General features: G+C 46.3%; 1 protein-coding gene and 1 long non-coding RNA gene across 14 annotated transcripts; one reads left to right on the forward strand and one right to left on the reverse strand.

The window, feature by feature from the left end:
• Nucleotides 1-1,998: 1,998 nt before the first annotated feature.
• LOC140712764 (uncharacterized) lies at nucleotides 1,999-8,430 on the reverse strand. Of its 2 annotated transcripts, none has more exons than XR_012094498.1 (2): nucleotides 6,863-8,430; nucleotides 1,999-4,774 (listed from the first exon to the last, which is right to left on the reverse strand). It is a non-coding gene; the product is annotated as an uncharacterized lncRNA (long non-coding RNA). The 2 variants fall into 2 exon arrangements; XR_012094497.1 differs by having other exon boundaries at nucleotides 6,839-8,430.
• A 138-nt stretch (nucleotides 8,431-8,568) lies between these two features.
• On the forward strand, nucleotides 8,569-20,945 carry LETMD1 (LETM1 domain containing 1). Of its 12 annotated transcripts, none has more exons than XM_008003242.3 (9): nucleotides 8,577-8,738; nucleotides 9,293-9,444; nucleotides 12,346-12,461; nucleotides 14,016-14,098; nucleotides 16,397-16,583; nucleotides 16,706-16,807; nucleotides 16,912-17,064; nucleotides 18,569-18,665; nucleotides 19,880-20,945. In XM_008003242.3, exons 1-9 carry the CDS (start codon nucleotides 8,617-8,619, stop codon nucleotides 19,948-19,950), a joined length of 1,083 nt encoding a protein of 360 aa, XP_008001433.1. In that variant the 5' UTR covers nucleotides 8,577-8,616; the 3' UTR covers nucleotides 19,951-20,945. The 12 variants fall into 12 exon arrangements, with proteins under 12 accessions (XP_037853044.1, XP_008001433.1, XP_008001435.1 ...); XM_008003246.3 differs by having other exon boundaries at nucleotides 8,586-8,631; XM_037997114.2 differs by having other exon boundaries at nucleotides 8,587-8,738; nucleotides 14,050-14,098.
• The last annotated feature ends 68 nt before the right edge of the window (nucleotides 20,946-21,013 follow it).

The following is a 21,013-nucleotide window of genomic DNA, read 5'->3' on the forward strand; positions in this document are numbered from 1 at the left end:
AAACCCTTGGCCAGGGCTGGGCGCGGTGGCTCATGCCTGTAATCCCTGCACTTTGGGAGGCCAAGGTGGGTGGATCACCTGAGGTCAGGAATTTGAAACCAGCCTGACCAACATGATGAAACACCATCTCTACTAAAAATACAAAAAGTTAGCTGGGTGTGGTGGTGGGCACCTGTAATCCCAGCTACTCAAGAGGCTGAGGCAGAAAAATTGCTTGAACCCAGAGGGCGGAAGTTGCAATGAGCCAAGATTACATCACTGCACCCAGCCTAGGCAACAAGAGTGAAACTCAGTCTCAAACAAAACAAAACAAAACAAAACAAACAAAAAAAACCCTTGGCAGGGTTGGGCGCAGCGGCTCACGCCTGTAATCCCAGCACTTTGGGAGGCCGAGGCAGGTGGATCGCTTGAGGCTAAGAGTTTAATACCAGCCTGGGCAACATGGCGAAACCCTGTTTCTACTAAAACAAAATTAGCCAGTCGGGCATGGCGGTACATGACCTGTAGTCCTAGCTACTTGGGAGGCTGAGGCACCAGAATCACTTGAACTCAGGAGGCGCAGGTTGCAGTGAGCTGATATTCAGACACTGCACTCCAGCCTGAGCAACAGAGCAAGACGCTGTCTCAATAAATAAATAAAACCTTTGGCTGGGTTCAGTGTGGTTCATACCTATAATCCTGGCAATTTGGGAGACTGAGGTAGGAGGATTGCTTGAGGCCAGGAGTTTGAGACTGACCTAGGCAACATAGTTAGGCCCTGTCTCTACAAAAAAATTAAAACTAACTTAAAAGAAAATCCTTCTTTAAGGCTGGGCACAGTGGTTCACACCTGTAATCCTAGTCCTCTGGGAGGTCAAGGTGGAAGAATCCCTTGAGGCCAGGGGTTTAAGACCAGCCTGGGCAACATGGCAAGACCTCCTCTCTATAAACAGATTAAAATACAAACAAAAACTCTTTCATTCTGGTATTTTCCGCCCAGTCCCTTGCGAAGAATAACTGTCCTGAATCAGCTTGTCAAATTTAGTGAATTAGTAACTAAAAGTGGCAAATCACTGCAGTTATTACCTCTGATACAAAAAGAAACTTTACCTTTCCCTAAGGTTTCATTCTTCCATATCTTTGTACATATTGTTCCTCTTTCTTCCTAGAAATGATAATCCCAGTGATACATGGGTTTGGGGGCTCCAATCTAGTGCCATTTATTCCCACTACTTGTCTCCCAAGCAATCTCCAATTGACTCTCCTTCAAATCTCAACCTACTTCAAATCTGACTTTTTTTCACCTGGAATCACCACTACTGCCACCACCATCAGAATGTATAAATTTACAGCCAGGCACAGTGGCTCACACCTGTAATCCCAGCTACTCGAGAGGCTGAGGCAGGAAGAAGTGCTTGAACCCAGGAGGCAGAGGTTGCAGTGAGCCGAGATCACGCCATTGCACTGCAGCCTGGGTGACAGAATGAGACTCCGTCTTAAAAAAAAAAAAAAAAAAAAAAAAAAAAAAAAAAAGTGAATTTACTACTCCTTCAACTTTTTTTTTTTTTTTTTTTTTTCTGGAGGAGTGAAGTGGTGCAATCTCGGTTCACTATAATCTCCACCTCCTGCGTTCAAGCGATCCTCCCACCTCAGCCTCTGGGGTAGCTGGGATTATGGGCAAGCACCACCACGCCTGGCTAATTTTTGTATTTTTGGTAGAGACGGGGTTTCACCACGTTGGTCAGGCTGGTCTCGAACTCCTGACCTCAAAAGATCTTCCCGCCTTGGCCTCCCAAAGTGCTGAGATTACAGGTGTGAACCACTGCACTCAGCTGCACATTTTAATATGTGAGGCAATGCCTTATGTATCCCAAGGAGAAGAACTAAAAGATAGTTTTTGGTCAACCTTATATGAAGTATTAAGATGTCTACTTGAAACACCTACTTAGTGGAAAATGTAAGTCTCATATTATTTAGTAACATTTTAAATCACATATAAAACATTTATTTAGAAATGCTTTTTCAAATTTTATTTTATTCAAATCATCAATGTCATCATCATTCAAGCCACTTTTATTGTTAACTAGCCCAGTTTGCCGAGCAAGACATCCTTACATACACCTAAGTTGAGGACAGTGTTTTGTTTTTTTTTTTTAGTTCATGCTGTTTGTATGTTCTTGGCTTATACAATATAATTTCTGTTTGTTTGTTTGTTTTTGAGATGGAGTTTTGCTCTTGCCCAGGCTGGAGTGCAATGGCGCGATCTTGGCTCACTGCAACCTCTGCCTCCCAGGTACAAGTGATTCTCCTGCCTCAGCCTCCCAAGTAGCTGGGATTACAGACATGCACCACCACACCTGGCTAATTTTGTATTTTTAGTAGAGACGGGGGTTTCTCCATGTTGGTCAGGTTGGTCCCGAACTCCTGACCTCAGGTGATCAACCCGCTTCAGCCTCCCAAAGTGCTGAGATTACAGGTATGAGCCATCACGCCTGGCATGTTGTTTTTTGGGTTTTATTGAAATGGACTCTGGGTCTGTCACCCAGGCTGGAGTGCAATGGTGCTATCTCAGCTAACAGCAACCTCCATCTCCCGGGTTCAAGCGATTCTCCTGCCTCAGCCTATCAAGTAGCCGGGATTACAGGTGCCCGCCACCTTACCCAGCTAATTTTTGTATTTTTAGTAGAGATGGGGTTTCACCGTATTGGCCAGGCTGTCTCGATCCACCCGCCTTGGCTTTTCAAAGCGCTGGTATTACAGCATGATCCACTGTGCCTAACCCTTTCTGGGTTTTTGTTTTGTTGAGATGGAGTCTCCCTCTGTCACCCAGTCTGGAGTATAGTGGTGTGATCTCGGCTCACTGCAACCTCTGCCTCCTGGGTTCAAGTGATTCTCCTGCCTCCCGAGTAGCTGGGATTACAGGCGTGCGCCACCGCGTCCAGCTAATTTTTGTATTTTTGGTAGAGACGTGGTTTCACTATCTTGCCCAGGCTGGTCTTGAACTCCTGACCTAAAGTGATCATCCTCCTCAGCCTCCCAAAGTGCTGGGATTACAAATGTGAGCCACCACGCTTGGCCATATTCATTTAATAAATATTTAATGAGCCCCCCTTGTGTGCCAGGGACTGGAATACAGTGAGTTTAGACTCCTGTGGGATAGATAGCCATGAAATGTATAATGACACAGTTAATTAATTATGATCATGTTAAGTACGATGAAAAATAAATATAGCTAGCTACAAAGTAACAGGAACCTCAGTCTGTGGGGTTAAGAGTTTCCTGTAACAGAGCTGTTAATATACAGTGCAGCACTAACTCATATGCCCAGCCTGCCTGGGTTCAAATTCTGACTCAATCTTGAGCAGATTATTGAACCTCATTTTCCTCATGTATAAAGTGGAGATAGGTCTGGCTTAGTGCCTCACACCTATGTGAACCCAAAATATCTGAGACAGGTCTCAATCAATTTAGAAAGTTTATTTTGCCAAGGTTAAGGACGTGCCTGTGACACAGCCTCAGGAGGTCCTGATGACATGTGCCCAAGGTGGTTGTGGCACAGCTTGGTTTTTTCTTTTTTTTTGAGACGGAGTTTCGCTCTTGTTACCCAGGCTGGAGTGCAATGGCGTGATCTCGGCTCACTGCAACCTCCACCTCCCGGGTTCAAGCAATTTTCCTGTCTCAGCCTCCTGAGTAGCTGGGATTACAGGCGCATGTCACTGTGCCCAGCTAATTTTTGTAATTTTTTTTTTCTTTTTGAGATGGAGTTCCACTCTTGTTGCCCAGGCTGGAGTGCAGTGGCACAATCTCAGCTCACTACAACCTCCACCTCCTGGGTTCAAGTGATTCTCCTGCCTCCGCCTCCTGAGTAGCTGGGATTACAGGCATGTGCCACCAAGCCTGGCTAATTTTGTATTTTTAGTAGAGATGGGGTTTCTCCATGTTGGTCAGGCTGATCTTGAACTCCTGACCTCAGGTGATTCACCTGCCTTGGCCTCCCAAAGTGCTGGGATTACAGGCGTGGGCTACGGCACCCGGCCTAAGTTTTGTATTTTTAGTAGAAATGGGGTTTCATCATATTGGTCAGGCTGGTCTTGAACACCTGACCTCAGGTGATTCACCTGTCTCAGCCTCCCAAAGTGCTGGGATTACAGGTGTGAGCCACCGTGCCCGGCCCACAGCTTATTTTTTGTTGTTGTCTGTTTTGTTTTTTGAGACACAGTCTTGCTCTGTTGCCCAGGCTGGAGTGCGGTGGTGCAATCTCAGCTCACTGCAACTTCCGCCTCCCAGGATGAAATGATTCTCCTGCCTCAGCCTCCTGAGTAGCTGGGGCTGCCACGCATGGCTAATTTTTTTGTATTTTTAGTAGAGACGGGGTTTCACCATGTTGGCCAGGATGGTTTTGATCTCCTGACCTCGTGATTCGGCCACCTCAGCCTCCCAAAGTGCTGGGATTACAGGTGTGAGCCAGGGCACACAGCCGGAAACCTGAAAGGTTTGTTTTGGTTTTTTTTTTTGAGACGGAGTCTCGCTCTATTGGCAGGTTGGAGTGCAGTGGCGTGATCTTGGCTCACTGCAACCTTCGCATCCCGGATTCAAGCAATTCTCCTGCCTCAGGCTCCCGAGTAGCTGGGACTATAGCTGTGTGCCATCACGCCCAGCTAATTTTTGTATTTTCAGTAGAGACGGGGTTTCAGGATGTTGGCCAGGATGGTTTCGATCTCTTGACCTCGTGATCTGCCTGCCTCAGCCGCCCAAAGTGCTGGGATTACAGGGGTGAGCCACCGCGCCTGGCCACCTGAAAGGTTTTATAAAGAGAAATGACAAGCTTAGATTTGCAATTTTAAAAGCTCTCTCTGGCTACATACAACATGGAGAACTGGTTGGAGGGAAGACAAAACACATGGCAGGGAAACCAGTAAAGAGGCTGCTGTAGAAGTCGGGACCACAGGCTTGCAGCTTAGCCTAGGGTGGCGGCAGAGAAGACAGAAGGAAGCTGGCTGATTGAAGAACAGCTAGAAGGTAGAACCAACGAAACGCGTGCGCGTGTGTGTGTGTGCGCGCGCGCGTGTGTGTACAGGGGCAAAGGGGGAAGTGGACTAAACACTAAATAAACATCTCAGGAAAGGGCTGGGGGCAGTGGCTCACGTCTGTAATCCCAGCACTTTAGGAGATCAAGGCAAGTGAATTGCTTGAGTCCAGGAGTTCAAGATCAGCCTGGCTAACATGGCAATCTCTGTCTCTACTAAAAATACAAAAATTAGCTGGGTGTGGTGGCATGCGCCTGTAATCCCAGCTCCTTGGGAGGCTGAGTTGAGAGGACCACTTGAGCCCAGGAGATCAAGGCTGCAGTGAGCCATGATGGGGCCACTGCACTCCAGCCTGGGCGACACAGCAAGACCCTGAGAAAGAAGAAAGGAAAGAAAGAAAGAAAAAGACAGGGAGGGAAGGAGGGAGGAAGAAGGGAGGGAGGGAGAGAGGGAGGGAAGTTAGTTAGTTAGAGGAATGACTTGTGTTCCTGCCACATTCTTTCATTGAATGAAATGCCTTCCCCTCTACTCCACCCTTTCAGACACAGTTCCTTCCTATTTTATCCACAAAACTCTGATTTTGTCTCCTTCTTTCCAAGAGAGTTTCAGAATTTTAGAGCTGAACATTCTTTTTTTTTTTTTTTTTTTTGAGACGGAGTCTCGCTCTGTCGCCCAGGCTGGAGTGCAGTGGCCGGATCTCAGCTCACTGCAAGCTCCACCTCCCGGGTTCAAGTGATTCTCCTGCCTCAGACTCCCGAGTGGCTGGGACAACAGGCGCCCACCACCTCGCCCGGCTAGTTTTTTGTATTTTTTAGTAGAGACGGGGTTTCACTGTGTTAGACAGGATGGTCTCGATCTCCTGACCTCGTGATCCGCCTGTCTCAGCCTCCCAAAGTGCTGGGATTACAGGCTTGAGCCACCGCGCCCGGCAGAGCTGAACATTCTTGAGTAGTTGACATGACTCAGAAGCTACCTGAAGATGGCTGGGCACGGTGGCTCACACCTGTAATTCCAGCACTTTGCGAGGCTGAGGTGGGCAGATCACCTGAGGTCAGGAGTTTGAGACCAGCGTGGCCAACATGGTAAAACCCCGTCTCTACTAAGAATACAAAACTTGGGCTGGACGTGGTGGCTCACACCTGTAATCTCAGCACTTTGGGAGGCTGAGGCAGGCAGATCACAAGGTCAGGAGATCAAGACCATCCTGGCTAACATGGTGAAACCCCATTTCTACTAAAAATACAAAAAATTAGCCAGGCGTGGTGGCAGGCACCTGTAGTCCCAGCTACTCCAGAGACTGAGGCAGGAGAATGGCGTGAACCCGGGAGGTGGAGGTTGCAGTGAGCCAAGATTACGCCACTGCACTTCAGCCTGGGCAACAGAGCAAGACTCCGTCTCAAAAAAAAAAAAATACAAAAGTTGTCTGGGCACGGTGGTGGGTGCCTGTAAACCCAGCTACTTGGGAGGCTGAGGCAGGAGAACCACTTGAATCCGGGAGATGGAGGTTGCAGTGAGCTGAAACTGAGCCACTGTACTTGAGCCTGGGCGACAGAGTAAGACTCTGTTTTAAAACAAACAAACAAACAAAAAAACACTACCTGAATACGGAGACCATGTGCTAGTTAATTAGTTAACTTTTTTGGGGGGGAGAGTCTCACTCTGTCGCCCAGGCTGGAGTGCAGTGGTATGATCTTGGCTCACCTCAACCTCCGCCTCCAAGGTTAAAGCAATTCTCCTGCCTCAGCCTCCCGAGTAGCTGGGATTACAGGCGCCCACCACCACACCTGGCTAATTTTTGTATTCTTAGTAGAGACGAGGTTTCACCATATTACCCAGGCTGGTCTTGAACTCCTGACCTTGGGTGATCCACCAGCTTCGGCCTCCCAAAGTGCTGGGATTACAGGCGTGAGCCACGGCTGTAATAGATAGAAAGATAGTCAACTTTCTATCCCGTCCACCCCATCTACCCAACTCTTGTGAAGATTCAGGGCCATCTTTTAAAACTTTTCCTCTGACTGCACAAGTGGTACAGTCATTAATAACCTGTGCTAATATAAAGCTCTGTGACCCATAAAGCAGTATACATATGTAGGAGCTTTCACAGCTGTATTATCTTTGGATCCTCACAGAAGTCTTACAAAATAGGTACTATTATAAGGGAAATAAACTCAGAGCTAAAGTGACATATCCAAGGTAACATTCACTAAAACAAATGTCAATGCCAAGATTGAACCTATAACCAGGGAACCCACATGGGATACTCTACCACCTTCCATGAAGAATAAATATTCATATATATCCAGGAGGACTGTTAACTCTTGGAGGCAGTTACCTACCACTTCTGGGAATCCTTCCTAGTTTCAAGTATTAATTTAGTCAAACATCTTTACTGAGCACTTACTATGTGCTAAGTATGGCACCTAGTGTTGGAGGTGCAGCAAGGAACAAGGCAGAGACGATACCCTCATTCTAGTTCAGGGAGCTGTCAAACAAGGACACAAATATATAAACACTGTAAGTGATAGATGCTATAAAGAAAATACAAGGCCGGGTGCAGTGGCTCACGCCTGTAATCCCAGTACTTTGGGAGGCCAAGGTTGGCGGATTACTTGAGGCCAGGAGTTCAAGCCCAGCCTGACCAACATAGTAAGACCCCGTCTCTACTAAAAATACAAAAATTAGCCATGCGTGGTGCCACGTGCCTGTAATCCCAGATACACGGGAGGCTGAGGTGGGAGAATCGCTTCAACCCGGGAGGCGGAGGCAGCAGTGAGCCGAGATCGCGCCACTGCACTCCAGCCTGGGCAACAGAGCAAAACTCCGTCTCAAAAACACAAAACGAAACAAAAAAGAGTAACATGAGGATAAGTGTGAAACGTGTCCTTTTTGCCGGCACTATGTCAGATTGGGTGATCACAGAAATCCTCTCAGAAAAGTAACATTTGAGACAGAGCTTGGTCTTCGGTAGGTGCTTAACGAAAACCATTTTCCCACAAACTTAGTTCTGGAAACGACAAATAAAGGAAAAAGTGTACTTAGTCCGCACAGTGGCCGCTCCCAAGCCTCCAACCTTCGCCACCAGACTGTGACTGGAAAGTGGACAGTTCCGGCCTATCCACGCCGCTACCATTAGAGCGTGCCGCGGGTCCTCCAAGCCACCAGGAGGCGCCATGGCCTAGGCACTGGCAAACTGAAATCTGGTACCTAACAGTCGAGGCACAGACGCCCCGAGTCTAGGCAGAAGACAAGGGCGGCGCTGGGAAGCCGTGAGGCCCTAGGGAATAGCGGAGGGTCACCGGGCCCTTCAAGGAGAGGGTATCCTCCGTATCCTCCGCAACGCAAACCCACCCCAGTGGCCTAAGAACACTCTCCCTTTGGGACACCCTGTTTCCGGCGCCTTTAAACCGGGAAGTACTGCTGTGTCCAATCCTGACCCTCCTTCCGCACTTAGTCTTTGAGTCCTTCCCTTTCCTGGCTTGTGCTGGAGCTAAGCAGGCTGTGGCTACCAATCAGCGCTCAGAAAAGACGCATGCGTCTTTGAACGAACGCGGCGTACAGTTAACTTTGACCCAAAGACAACCTCTTCTCTCCCGCTTCCCTTGCTGTGAAGATGGCGCTCTCCAGGGTGTGCTGGGCTCGGTCGGCTGTGTGGGGCTCGGCAGTCACCCCTGGACATTTTTTCACCCGGAGGCTGCAACTTGGTCGCTCTGGCCTGGCTTGGGGGGCCCCTCGGTGAGGGTCCTGTAGCAAGAAAAGCATTTTTGACGTTCAGGTTGTTTCAGTGTCTCAACCTTGCTTGCATTCTGTCTCTCAATTCTCAGAGTTCCACGCCTTGGCCCAGGAATTTTTATTCTTCTGCTCAGGATTCAAACTCCAATCCCCAGTAGTGACCTGGCTTCCTGACCCTCTCTACTCTCAGTGCCCTATATTGTCTGCTCTCCCCGCGTGTCCTGAGCTCATCTTTCAGCCTCACTTTTTCGGCTCAGGTTTTGCCGCTACTATCTTGATTCCACCTCTCTCTGACTTAGCGTGCAGTTCAAATTGTCCCACAGGCATTACATTCTCTCCAGAGTCATGCCCTGAGTTCGTTTCCTGCCTGGCCTTTGGCTGATTTGTGTTTCACAGTCTGAATGCCTATCTCTTCTTGACCCCAAGACCGTCCTTGGATTTCAGAAGTGTCAAGCTTGGGATACATTCTCCGAGACTCCTGCTTTACATTAGGGACTCAAGGCGTGAGGGAGCTTCTAGGACTGGTTCCCAGATAGTCTTTTTGATCTTCCTTGTAGGTCTTCAAAGCTTCACCTTTCTCCAAAGGCAGATGTGAAGAACTTGATGTCTTACGTGGTAACCAAGACAAAAGCAATTAATGGGAAATACCATCGTTTCTTGGGTCGTCATTTCCCCCGCTTCTATGTCCTGTACACAATCTTCATGAAAGGTAAAAACGAAACTACATAGAAATTCCTGAATCAGCTCTTGGGCAGGGTCAAAGAGTTAGCATGAATAAGATCATTTGCAGGTTCTGCTATGGGGATGTGAGCCGAGATATCTTATATTTCATAAATGACTGCGCCTTAAGCTAATTCTTATAAATTAACACTTCTTGAAAATGTTTCTAGAAAGATGTTACGAGAAACAACTTATGATAGCAACATGAGGGAGGGAGAATATAGGTATGTTCTCGTACTTTCTTAACCACACACCTGGCTATGGTAAAAAATTTTTGTCCTGCACAGGGCAGGGATCTGTGGCTGTACAGACCTGCCCTGTGATTTATCAGTTGACTTACCCCATAGGAAAATGAGGTCTAACCCTTGTTACGAATCTATATTAGGTAGTATGTTGTAGCGGCAGTAGCACTTCATAATACTTGGTTTCCAAATGTTTTGGTTCAAATCAGAGATCCTTAGTTACTAGGAGATAATATGTATCGTGTCAAGTGTCTACTCTGGAGCCAGATTGCCTGATTCAAATCCCCGCTCATCACTGTGTGATTGGACTAATTAATTAATCTCTTGGTTTTCTTATGTGAAAAATGGGAGTAATGGAACCTACCTATTTATCACATGGTTGTGAAGATTTTAAAAATTGATACATGTAAAGTATGTAGAACAGGTCCTGATCCCTAGTAAGTGCCAAATAAATGTTAGGTTATTTTCATCTAAATGTTAGGTAACAATATTATAGATTGGTGCAAAATAATTGAGGCTTTTGTCTTTCAGTGGCAAAAACTACAATTGCTTTTGCACCAAACCTATAGTATGCTCTATGCTTTTATCATAACACTATAATAAACTACATTGCCAAATCTGAACATTATCATAATTATTACTAGCTTCATGGACTTGAAAAATTACTTATCCTTCATCTGTAAAGTAGAGATAAAATTGGCTGCTTTTTCTGTTCTCGTGTAGATAAATAGGATCAAATGAGAAAAAGGGATGAAAGCATTTGTGTTTGTTTTTAAACCTTTTATTTTTATTTTATTTTTTTTTTGAGAGTCTCACCCTGTCACCCAGGCTGGAGTGCAATGGCATGATCTCGGTTCACTGCAACCTCTGCCTCCCAGGTTCAAGCAATTCTCCTGCCTCAGCCTCCCAAGTATTCCCAGCCTCCCAAGCTGGGAATACAGGCACCTGCCACCACACCTGGCTAATTTTTGTATTTTTAGTAGAGATGGGGTTTTATCATATTGGCCAGTCTGGTCTCAAACTCCTGACTGCGTGATCTGCCTGCCTTGGCCTCCTGAAGTGCTGGGATTACAGGCGTGAGCCACCGCGCCGGCCAACTATTATGGAAATTTTTAAACATACACAAAGGTAGTGAGAATAGTGTAACGAACTTCCATGTATTCACCTCACTTCATTATCATAACTCATGGCTGCCAATCTTCATTTATGTACTTGCCTTATGTATTATTTTGAAGACAATCGATATATCATATAATGACATGTAAATCATTGATAAATATGAAAGCATTTAAAAAATAGATGCAAGAGGCCGGGCGCGGTGGCTCATGCCTGTAATCCCAGCACGTTGGGAGGTCGAGGCGGGCAGATCACCTGAGGTCGGGAGTTCGAGACCAGCCTGACCAACGTGGAGAAACCCCATCTCTACTAAAAATACAAAATTAGCTGGGCGTGGTGGCACATGCCTGTAATCCCAGCTACTAGGGAGGCTGAGGCAGAAGAATCACTTGAACCTGGGAGGCAGAGGTTGCGCTGAGCTGAGATCATGCCATTGCACTCCAGCCTGGGCAACAAGAGCGAAACTTCATCTCAAAGAAAAAAAAAATAGATGCAAGAATTTTCATAGAATGAAGATTTAAAATGTAATCATAGAAATATATTGAACTAAACTACTTTTAAAAGTGTTCCAGGCTGGGCACGGTGGCTCACGCCTGTAATCCCAGCACTTTGGGAGGCCAAGGCAGGCAGATCATGAGGTCAGGAGTTTGAGACCATCCTGGCCAACATGGTGAAACCCTATCTCTACTAAAAATGCAAAAATTAGCCAGGTATGGTGACGGGCACCTATAATCCCTGCTACTCGGGAGACTGAGGCAGGGGAATTGCTTGAACTCAGGAGGTGGAGGTTGCAGTGAGCCGAGATTGCACCACTGCACTCCAGCCTGGGCAACAGAGCAAGACTCCGTCTCAAAAAAAAAAAAAAAAAGGTGTTCCAGGCCCGGCGCAGTGACTCACACCTGTAATCCCTGCACTTTGGGAGGCCAAGGCAGGTGGATTGCTTGAGGTCAGGAGTTCGAGACCAACCTGTCCACATGGTGAAACCCCATCTCTACTAAAAATGCAAAAATTAGCCAGGCGTGGTGGCACACACCTGTAATCCCAACTACTTGGGAAGCTGAGGCAGGAGAATTGCATAAACCTGGGAGTTGGAGGTTGCAGTGAGCCAAAATCGCACCACTGTACTCTAGCCTGGGCAACAGAGTGAGATTCCATCTCAAAAAAAAAAAAGAAAGAAAAAAGTTCCAGAAAGGTGGCTGGGGAATACGTAGGGTTGATTTAGCAAGATCTTCTGCAGTTAGGGAGCTTGATTTTTCAAAAGGAGTGACCAATGAAACAGAAGAGGGAGACCATCCCATAGCAGATTATAGAAGCCAAACTTAGCTAGAAGAGAGGCGATATGCTAGGGGAGAAAAGGTTGAGAAAAGAGATTCGGGTTGACCTCAAGAGTTTCAAGTTACCTAGTTTAAAGTTTTGAATATTGTTGGGGAGGGGCGAGAGTGTTTGCATGTGATTGAACATGGAGTAGGAAGCTGTGGTTAAGATTTAAACTGGGATGACATCACACTCTGTCCTCTACTTTAATGAGGCAGGATTGCAGATGTTATGGGCTGATGCCAAAAAGGCTAGAAGAATAAAGACAAATATGTGGAAGCACAATATAAAGTTTCATCAACTTCCATACCGGGAGATGGAGCATTTGAGACAGGTATGGGCCAGGGGCAGATATCCAGAAGTTCATGGTGAGGTAATTATATTTAATCAAGATCTCAAGGTTTTTTCTTTCATTTGTTGTTCACCACTGATCAAGCTTTTACCCTTTGCCATGAGAACAAAATACTGAACTGAATGAGGCATCAGGTCATTTGTAAGAATTGGGTTCATCCAGAGTTGTAGCCCTCCATAGCAAGAGCTCCACAGAATTTCTGGCACACTTTCTGAATGAAAGTTCTAAACACTAAAATCGAATTAGTTTCTGAACATATAAAAGTCTGCAAGGGGGCCAGGTGCGGTGGCTAACGCCTGTAATCCCAGCACTTTGGGAGGCTGAGGCAGGCAGATCACGAGGTCGGGAGTTCAAGACCAGTCTGGCCAACATGGTGAAACCCCGTCTCTACTAAAAGTACAAAAATTAGCTGGGTGTGGTGGTGGGTGCCTGTAATCCCAGCTACTCGGGAGGCTGAGGCAGGAGAATTGTTTGAACTTTGGAGGCGGAGGTTGCAGTGAGCCAAGATCACGCCATTGCACTCTAGCCTGGGCGACAGGGCAATACTCTGTCTCAACAAAAAAAAGTCCTCAAGGGCAGTCAGACACGGTGGCTCACGCCTGTAATCACAGCATTTTGAGAGACTGAGGTGGGCAGATCACCTGAGATCAGGAGTTTGAGACCAGCCTGGCCAACATGGTGAAACTCCGTCTCTACTAAAAATACAAAAATTAGCTGGGCATGGTGGCGGGCGTCTGTAGTCCCAGCTACTCGGGAGGCTGAGGCAGAAGAATTGCTTGAACCTGGGAGGTGGAGGTTGCAGTGAGCAAAGATCGCGCCACTGTACTCCAGCCTGGGTGATAAGAGCAAAACTCCATCTCAAAAAAAAAAAAAAAAAAAAAAAAAAAGTCTGCAAAGATCCAAAGGGCAGCATGAAAGTAGTATTTGGTGGTGACTTGATGGGTTGTTTTGAAGCTGAGAGTAAGAATCTAGGACCCATTCCGCAGATTGGGAAGAGTTCACTGAAGGATTTGGTATAATGTCAGGCTGTGTACTAGACATTATTTGGGATGCAAAAGTAGATAAGTCAGAGGTTTTTGTCCTCAAGGAACTAACTATCCAGAAGTAAATAGAAATAAAGTTGGGGACCACATGCAGTGGCTCATGCCTGTCATCCTAGCACTTTGGGAGGCCAAGGCGGACAGATCGCTGGAGGTCAGGAGATTGATACCAGCTTGTCCAACATGGTGAAATACTGTCTCAACTAAAAATACAAAAGTTAGCCTGGAATGGTACTCATGCCTATAATCCCAGCTACTCAGCTGACTGAGGCAGGAGGATCACTTGAACCCAGGAGGCAGAGGTTGCAGTGAGCTGGGATCACACCACTGCCCTCCAGCCTGGGTCAGAGCAAGACTCCGTCTCAAAAAGAAAAAGAAATAAATTTGGTCCTTTTTCTGGGCTGTAATAGAAGTTTACTGTACAGTGGGGTGGAGGGATTGTCTATTGTATTAACTTATTTGGGTTAAAACTGCATCTGTGTTTATTTCTGCTTAGTTCCGCCAAGACGTCACCAAGTGTCTTTTCCTAGGTATTATTTCCATTCCACCTTTTGCCAACTACCTGGTCTTCTTGCTAATGTGAGTATAGACTTCCATCTCCCCAACATCTTGAAGATGTATCAATTTTTTAAAATTAATAATTACTTTAAACAGAACTTTTCATTTCAGAAGCTAGGTAGAGGTTATCAAACTTCTGCTCCAATCTTCTCATTATTCCAGGGTTCATAAAAGCCACTTAGGAAGACCTTGGTTACTGAAACACATCACATCTAGAAGTGTAGGTGGCCTAGACTCTCCCTATCTCTTAGCTGCCCTGAGTCATGTGAAATAAGATAGTGACCTTCTCCATCATCCCTAGAGGCAACAACTCAGTCCCCGAGAGAGAGCACTTTTAGACTCATTTCTTTAGGAAAAAAAGTACATTTTGTATTCTGATAACATATTTTTATTACTTCATATCCAAAAATGACATTTCTAAACTGTGATCTTGCATGTCATTCATTATCTATTGCTGTATAACAAATAACCTCAAAGCTTAATAGCATAAAACAATAGTATAAATCATTTTCATGATTTTGTAGGTCCAGAATTAGGGCAGTGCTCAGGTGGGCGGTTGATTTCTCTCTTCCATGTAGGGTTGACAGAGGTCCCTTAGTGATATTTAGCTGCTGAATGGACTAGTCTGGAAGGTCCAAGATCACGCTTATGTCTGGTGCCCTGGCAGGGATGGCTACATGGCTAGAACTGTGAACCAGAGTGCCCAGATGTGGCTTCTTCAGTATGGCAGTCTCAGGATAGTGGGACTTCTTTTTTTTTTTTTTTTTTTTTTTTGAGACGGAGTCTGGCTCTGTCACCCAGGCTGGAGTGCAGTGGCCGGATCTCTGCTCACCGCAAGCTCCTCCTCCCGGGTTTACGCCATTCTCCTGCCTCAGCCTCCGGAGTAGCTGGGACTACAGGCGCCCGCCACCTCGCCCGGCTAGTTTTTTTTTGTACTTTTTAGTAGAGACGGGGTTTCACCGTGTTAGCCAGGATGGTCTCGATCTCCTGACCTCGTGATCCGCCCGTCTCGGCCTCCCAAAGTGCTGGGATTACAGGCTTGAGCCACCGCGCCTGGCCAGGATAGTGGGACTTCTAACTTGGGAGCTCAGGGCTCCAAGAGTGAGGGATTCTACTAGTGAGTAAGAATCTACATGACTTTATAACCTTGCCTTGAAAGTCACATAGACTCACTGCTGCTCTGTCCTATTGATTGAATCAGTCACCTAGAATGAAAAAAGGGGAGGATGTAGACCTCAGCTCTCCATAAGATGAGTGCCAGAGAATTTGAGGTCATGTTTTAAAACCACCAAACATGTAGATAAATGAATTAAAAAACAAATCGTGGCCAGGTGCACGCCTGTAATCCCAGCACTTTGGGAGGCTGAGGCGGGCAGATAATGAGGTCAGGAGATTGAGACCTTCCTGGCTAACACAGTGAAACCCCGTCTCTACTAAAAATACAAAATATTAGCTGTGCTTGGTGGCACACGCTTGTAATCCCAGCTACTGGGGAGGCTGAGGCAGTAGAATCGCTTGAACTCAGGAGGCAGAGGTTGCAGTGAGCCGAGATCACACCACTGCAGCCCAGCTTGGGTGACAGAGCGAGACTTTGTCTCAAAACAACAACAACAACAACAAATCAATTACCTTTTACATACTGTGTCCACATAAGGACTGTGCTATAGTTAGATTGTCAACATCACATACAGTGTCCAGGTCAGTCTACAACTCTGTCCAAAGGATGCTCTTCACATGTTTTAGTTCAAAAGGAGTCATTATGTCTGATTGCTGCATGGCAGGCTATTCTGCTAGTCCTTCCTTTCACATCACATTTCAGTAATGTTGCTTGAAATTGTGCTTCAGTGTATCTTATAAACTTTGGTCTGAGAATCTCTTAAGAAAAAGGACTGACTATGGTGGCTCTCACCAGTAATCCCAGCATTTTGGGAGACTGAGGCAGGAAGACTGCTTGAGGCTAGGAGTTCGAGACCACCCTGGGCAATATAGCAAGACCTCGTCTCTGCAAAAAAAATTAGAAACTTAGCCGGGCATGGTGGCCTGTGCCTGTGGTCCCAGCTACTCAGTAGGCTGTGGTGGGACGATTGCCTAGTCTAGGAGATTGAGTCTGCAGTGAGCTGTGATCATGCCACTGCACTCTAGCCTCGGTGACAGGGGACCCTGTCTCTTAAAAAAAAAAAAAAGAAAAAGAACACTGAGGTACGGAAAGAATGTCTTCATCTCTTCTTCCTAGTATTCATGTCTACCAAATGCTTTCTTTGGCTTCCTCTGAAAGAAGCCAGTTTCAGCAAGTGAGTTTGTGATTCTTTCTCCTTTCAGGTACCTGTTTCCCAGGCAACTACTGATCAGGCATTTCTGGACCCCAAAACAACAAACTGATTTCTTAGATATCTATCATGCTTTCCGGAAGCAATCCCACCCAGAAATTATTAGTTATTTAGAAAAGGTCATCCCTCTCATTTCTGATGCAGGACTGCGGTGGCATCTGACAGATCTGTGCACCAAGGTATTCCTGCAGTTAACCCTTCCTACAAATGTGGAATCTTGTTAGATTCAGTGTGCACTAAAACTAGGTGAGGGGGTAGTTAGGACTTTCCTAACATCTACCAATCTCTTACCTCTTCCAAGATACAGCGTGGTACCCACCCAGCAATACATGATATCTTGGCTTTGAGAGAGTGTTTCTCTAACCATCCTCTGGGCGTGAACCAACTCCAGGCTTTGCACGTGGTGAGCACTTTGAGGGCTTCTCTTTTCCATAGCATCACCATGTTTCAGATGTTTGCTTGAGCTCATACGATTTGCCTTTCCCCTCCTATGTGGTTGTGTTACAGAAAGCCTTGAGCCGGGCCATGCTTCTCACATCTTACCTGCCTCCTCCCTTGTTGAGACATCGTTTGAAGACTCGTACAACTGTGATTCACCAACTGGACAAGGCTTTGGCAAAGCTGGGGATTGGCCAGCTGACTGCTCAGGAAGTAAAATCGGTAGGAGCTTGATTGCAACATCAACCCTCAACCCTTGGTGTGCTTTCCAGCCTACAGCAGGCCAGAGATTTACAGGGGATCCTTGTCTTGTTTGTTACATGGAACCCAACTTCTTTATTCTCTCACTTCATTTATCTATTTATGATTTTTATTTATTTATTTTGAGACAGGGTCTCATTCTGTTGCCCAGGCTAGATAGAGTACAGTGGCACAGTCTTGGCTCACTGCAACCTCTGCCTCCCGGTTCAAGTGATCCTCCCACTTCAGCCTCCCAAGTAGCTGGATTACAGGTGTGGTGTGTGCCACCACGCCCAGCTATTTTTTTGTATTTTTAGTAGAGATGGTTTCACCATGTTTGCCAGACTGGTCTTAAACCCCTGGCCTCAAGTGATCCATCCACCCAAAGTGCTGAGACTACAGATATGAGCTACTGCACCCAACCTGTTTGTTTATTTTTTAGTAGAGATGGGGTCTCGCTATGTTGACCAAGCTGGTCTTGAACTCCTAGCCTCAAGCAGTCCTCCCATCTTGGCCTCCCAAAGTGCTGGGAATACAGCCGTGAACCACTGTGCCCGACCTTTTTAAAAATTATTTTTTAATTAGTCAGGAGTGGTGGCACATGCCTGTAATCCCAGCTACTTGGGAGGCTGAGACATGAGAATTGCTTGAACCCAGGAGGTGGATTGCAGTGAGCCAAGATCGCACTGGGTGACAGAGTGAGACTCTGTCTCAAAAAAGTCCCAAAAAACCAAATAAAATTATTTTTTATTTTGTCTCACTGTGTTGCCCAGGCTGGTCTTGAACTCCTGGGCTCAAGTGATCCTCCTGCCTTAGCCATTCAAAGTGTTGGGATTACAGGCATGAGGCACTGCACCCAGCTTCTCATCTCATTTCTGTGTCTTTTTTCTCAATAAACTTAGCTAGGGGGAAGGAATTGCCCACAGTAATTTTGATTTGTATTTCTTCTAGCACATCAGAAAGCAAGGATACTGCAGTTTAGACCTACTATTTTAGATTATATAGGACTCTTTGCTTGTCATCTTGTCCATCACTAGTTTTCAAATTGCCATGAGGAAAGGCTTCTTGTGGGAATAAGATTATAACTTTTTTTTTTTTTTGAGACAGAGTGTCGCTCTGTTGCCCAGGCTGGAGTGCAGTGGCATGACCTTGGCTCACTGCAGCCTCCGCCTCCCAGGTTGCAGTGATTCTCCTGCCTCAGCCTCCCGAGTAGCTGGGACTACAGGTGTGCACCACCACGCCTGGCTAATTTTTGTATTTTTTAGTAGAGACAGGGTTTCACCATATTGGCCAGGCTGGTCTCAAACTCCTGACCTTGTGATCTGCCTACCTCAGCCTCCCAAAGTGCTGGGATTACAGACATGAGCCACCATGCCCAGTGAGATTGTAACTTATTTAAAGGAGATTTAGGATTGTTTGTGGATTTCCATTTCCTTGGCATAATCACTCTGATTATTAAAGACCATTTCTCCTCTGAGCGGTATAGGCTTGTTATCTCCGTGGCCTGAATTCTACACATATTGGTGAAGATAGGTGTCGAACTTGGCTGGGAGAATGGCTGCAGATTTCCTGCAGCCTGAAAGGTAAAACACATTTCTGTGGTTATACCAGTAAAATCTAAGCCACTTTTATAATTCTGAGGTCATTTTGGAGTTAATTATGGAGTACTGTGAGACATACTGATTGAAAGGGCACAGACTCACATGCCTGCTGCATGCCCGGCAGGTAATGAAGTAGGCCATAAGACAAGAGAGAGTAGTGGGGATGTGGGAACATAAGCGTGAATGCATGCTAGTGTGAATCAATTTTCCAGCCTTGGCACTGTCTTGTGGGGGGATATCCTGTGCTTTTTCTTTTTTTTTTTTTTTGAGACAGAGTTTTACTCTTATTGCCCAGGCTGGAGTGCAATGGTGCAATCTCAGCTCACTGTAACCTCCGCCTCCTGGGTTCAATTGATTCTCCTGTCTCAGCCTCCCGAGTAGCTGGGATTACAGGCATGCACCAGCACACCCGGCTAATTTCGTATTTTTTTTTAGTAGAGACTGGGTTTCTCCATGTTGGTCAGGCTGGTCTCAAACTCCTGACCTCAGGTGATCTGCTGGCCTCGGCCTCCCAAAGTGTTGGGATTACTGGTGTGAGCCACCATGCCCGGCGTATCCTGTTCTTATAGGTATTTATTATAGCAGTATCTCTAGCCTCTCTCCACTAGATGCCAGTAGCACCCCTTCACCTACAGCTGTCACAACCAAAAATGTCTCCAGACATTGCCAAATGTCCTGGGGGTGGGGAGGAGAGAGGCAGGATTGTCCCTGTTGAGAAGTACTGGTCTAAAGGCATTCAAACTCAAAACAAAAACAGTCTACTGACCAAACACAAAGCATATGAGGGTATGTATTAGGCTTATTGGCTCCTTGTTTAGGGTAGGTCTTGATGTGGTCTGGGCCTTTGGATGTTAGGGTAGGCCTACTAATCTTGAAGCTGAGAAATGTCCGTAGAGCAGCAACTTCTACTAGAACAATCCCAAGGTGACTGGTGTTTAGTACCATTACCATCTCTGAAGTTTCTGCTGCAGTCACATGAGAAATAGAGGATGAGTTGATATGAATATATAGTAGAAGGAAAGGAAGGCATGCATGCAGGGGCTGAAACAAAGAAGGGGAACTTTGAGAAAAATAGCTTCTTCATTCCACCCCTCCCTGTACTTGGCTTCCTGCCTCCAGGCTCAAGCCATATATAACAAGGCAGTTATAAGGCAGAGTGTTCCCAAGCCAAACCACTAACACTGTGGTGTTTTCAGAAACTGAGCTGTCTCTCTTGCTGCACAACGTGGTCCTGCTCTCCACCAACTACCTTGGGACAAGGCGCTGAGTGAACCATGGAGCGGATGGCGTTGTCCTGCAGTCGCACAGTACAGCAGTGCAGGAACAAACAACACTTGCCAGCGAAGTCTGTGTGCATTGTTAAGTGTGTGGGAGGGAGAGAGAGGAGCAGGGGCCATGGGCTTCACAGCATGGCACACGTGGGAACTGCAGACATTCCCTTCACAGCTAGAACTGAAACAAACCCTCTTGCCAGGGGTGGCCCATGTGAGGTGTCATCCCGTCCCCCTCATAATTACTAATAGCTGGAACTGGCAGCAGCCTTTACTGGGCTTTTACTGTGATGTGTTCAGTTCATGTCCTAGGAAGTCCGCTTTTGCCCCAAGTGGGAATCCTTATTTGGCTAAGGACTGATCCACTTCCATGTTACTTACATCTGTGGGTTTTTGTTGTTGCTGGTAGAGAATTTGTGGCTGGCGAGAACAGCATTTCTTTGGCCAGAGCACTCGTGTCCATGCATGTACTTCAGTGTTTCCCTCCGTCCTTTCTGATATGACCAAAAATCCAGTTGTTTTTTGTCCCCCTCACTGGCATAGGCTAACCACTTGTTTTTCAAACCCTTTGAACACCTTGACCTTTTTTTGATGGTTAACTTGCAGGAATATTCTATTGGAAAAGATAACAGGAAGTACAAGTGGTTCTTGACCCCTTCCTCAATGTTTCTAGCCTTCACTCTCCATTGTCTTTTCCGGGCTGTATTACACCCCCTGTGGATCTTCAGCGCTTTGCTGCCTCCACTGTGATGCAGCAATCCAACTGTAACTGACAGTGGCTGCCTTCTTTGGGCCATGGATCACACCTGTAAGGTACTAATTACTGCCCAGCCTGGGGAGATCAGGAGAGGTCTGCATCGAGTTAGTAAGTTGGGTTTAGCTTTTGTGTGTGCATCAGTGACTTATAGTTCTGTAATAACGTACTGTAAATGCATGAAGCACTGTTTTTAAACCCAAGTAAAGACTGCTTGAAACCTGCCGATGGAAATGACTTATGCATACTCTAATCATTTTGCTGAGTCTCCTTTTACAAGACTGACATAACCTAACAAGTGGGGA

The sequence above is a fragment of the Chlorocebus sabaeus genome, chromosome 11, assembly GCF_047675955.1.
Source record: "Chlorocebus sabaeus isolate Y175 chromosome 11, mChlSab1.0.hap1, whole genome shotgun sequence".
NCBI lineage: Eukaryota > Metazoa > Chordata > Mammalia > Primates > Cercopithecidae > Chlorocebus > Chlorocebus sabaeus.

Bases quoted from the DNA above. Each gene is read 5' to 3' on its own strand.
- LETMD1 (XM_008003242.3), top strand. From the start codon at position 8,617: ATGGCGCTCTCCAGGGTGTGCTGGGCTCGGTCGGCTGTGTGGGGCTCG. The intron at 12,462-14,015 runs GTATGGGCCAGG...ATTTCTGCTTAG, and splicing joins AGATGGAGCATTTGAGACAG to TTCCGCCAAGACGTCACCAA. The intron at 17,065-18,568 runs GTAGGAGCTTGA...TGAGCGGTATAG, and splicing joins CTGCTCAGGAAGTAAAATCG to GCTTGTTATCTCCGTGGCCT.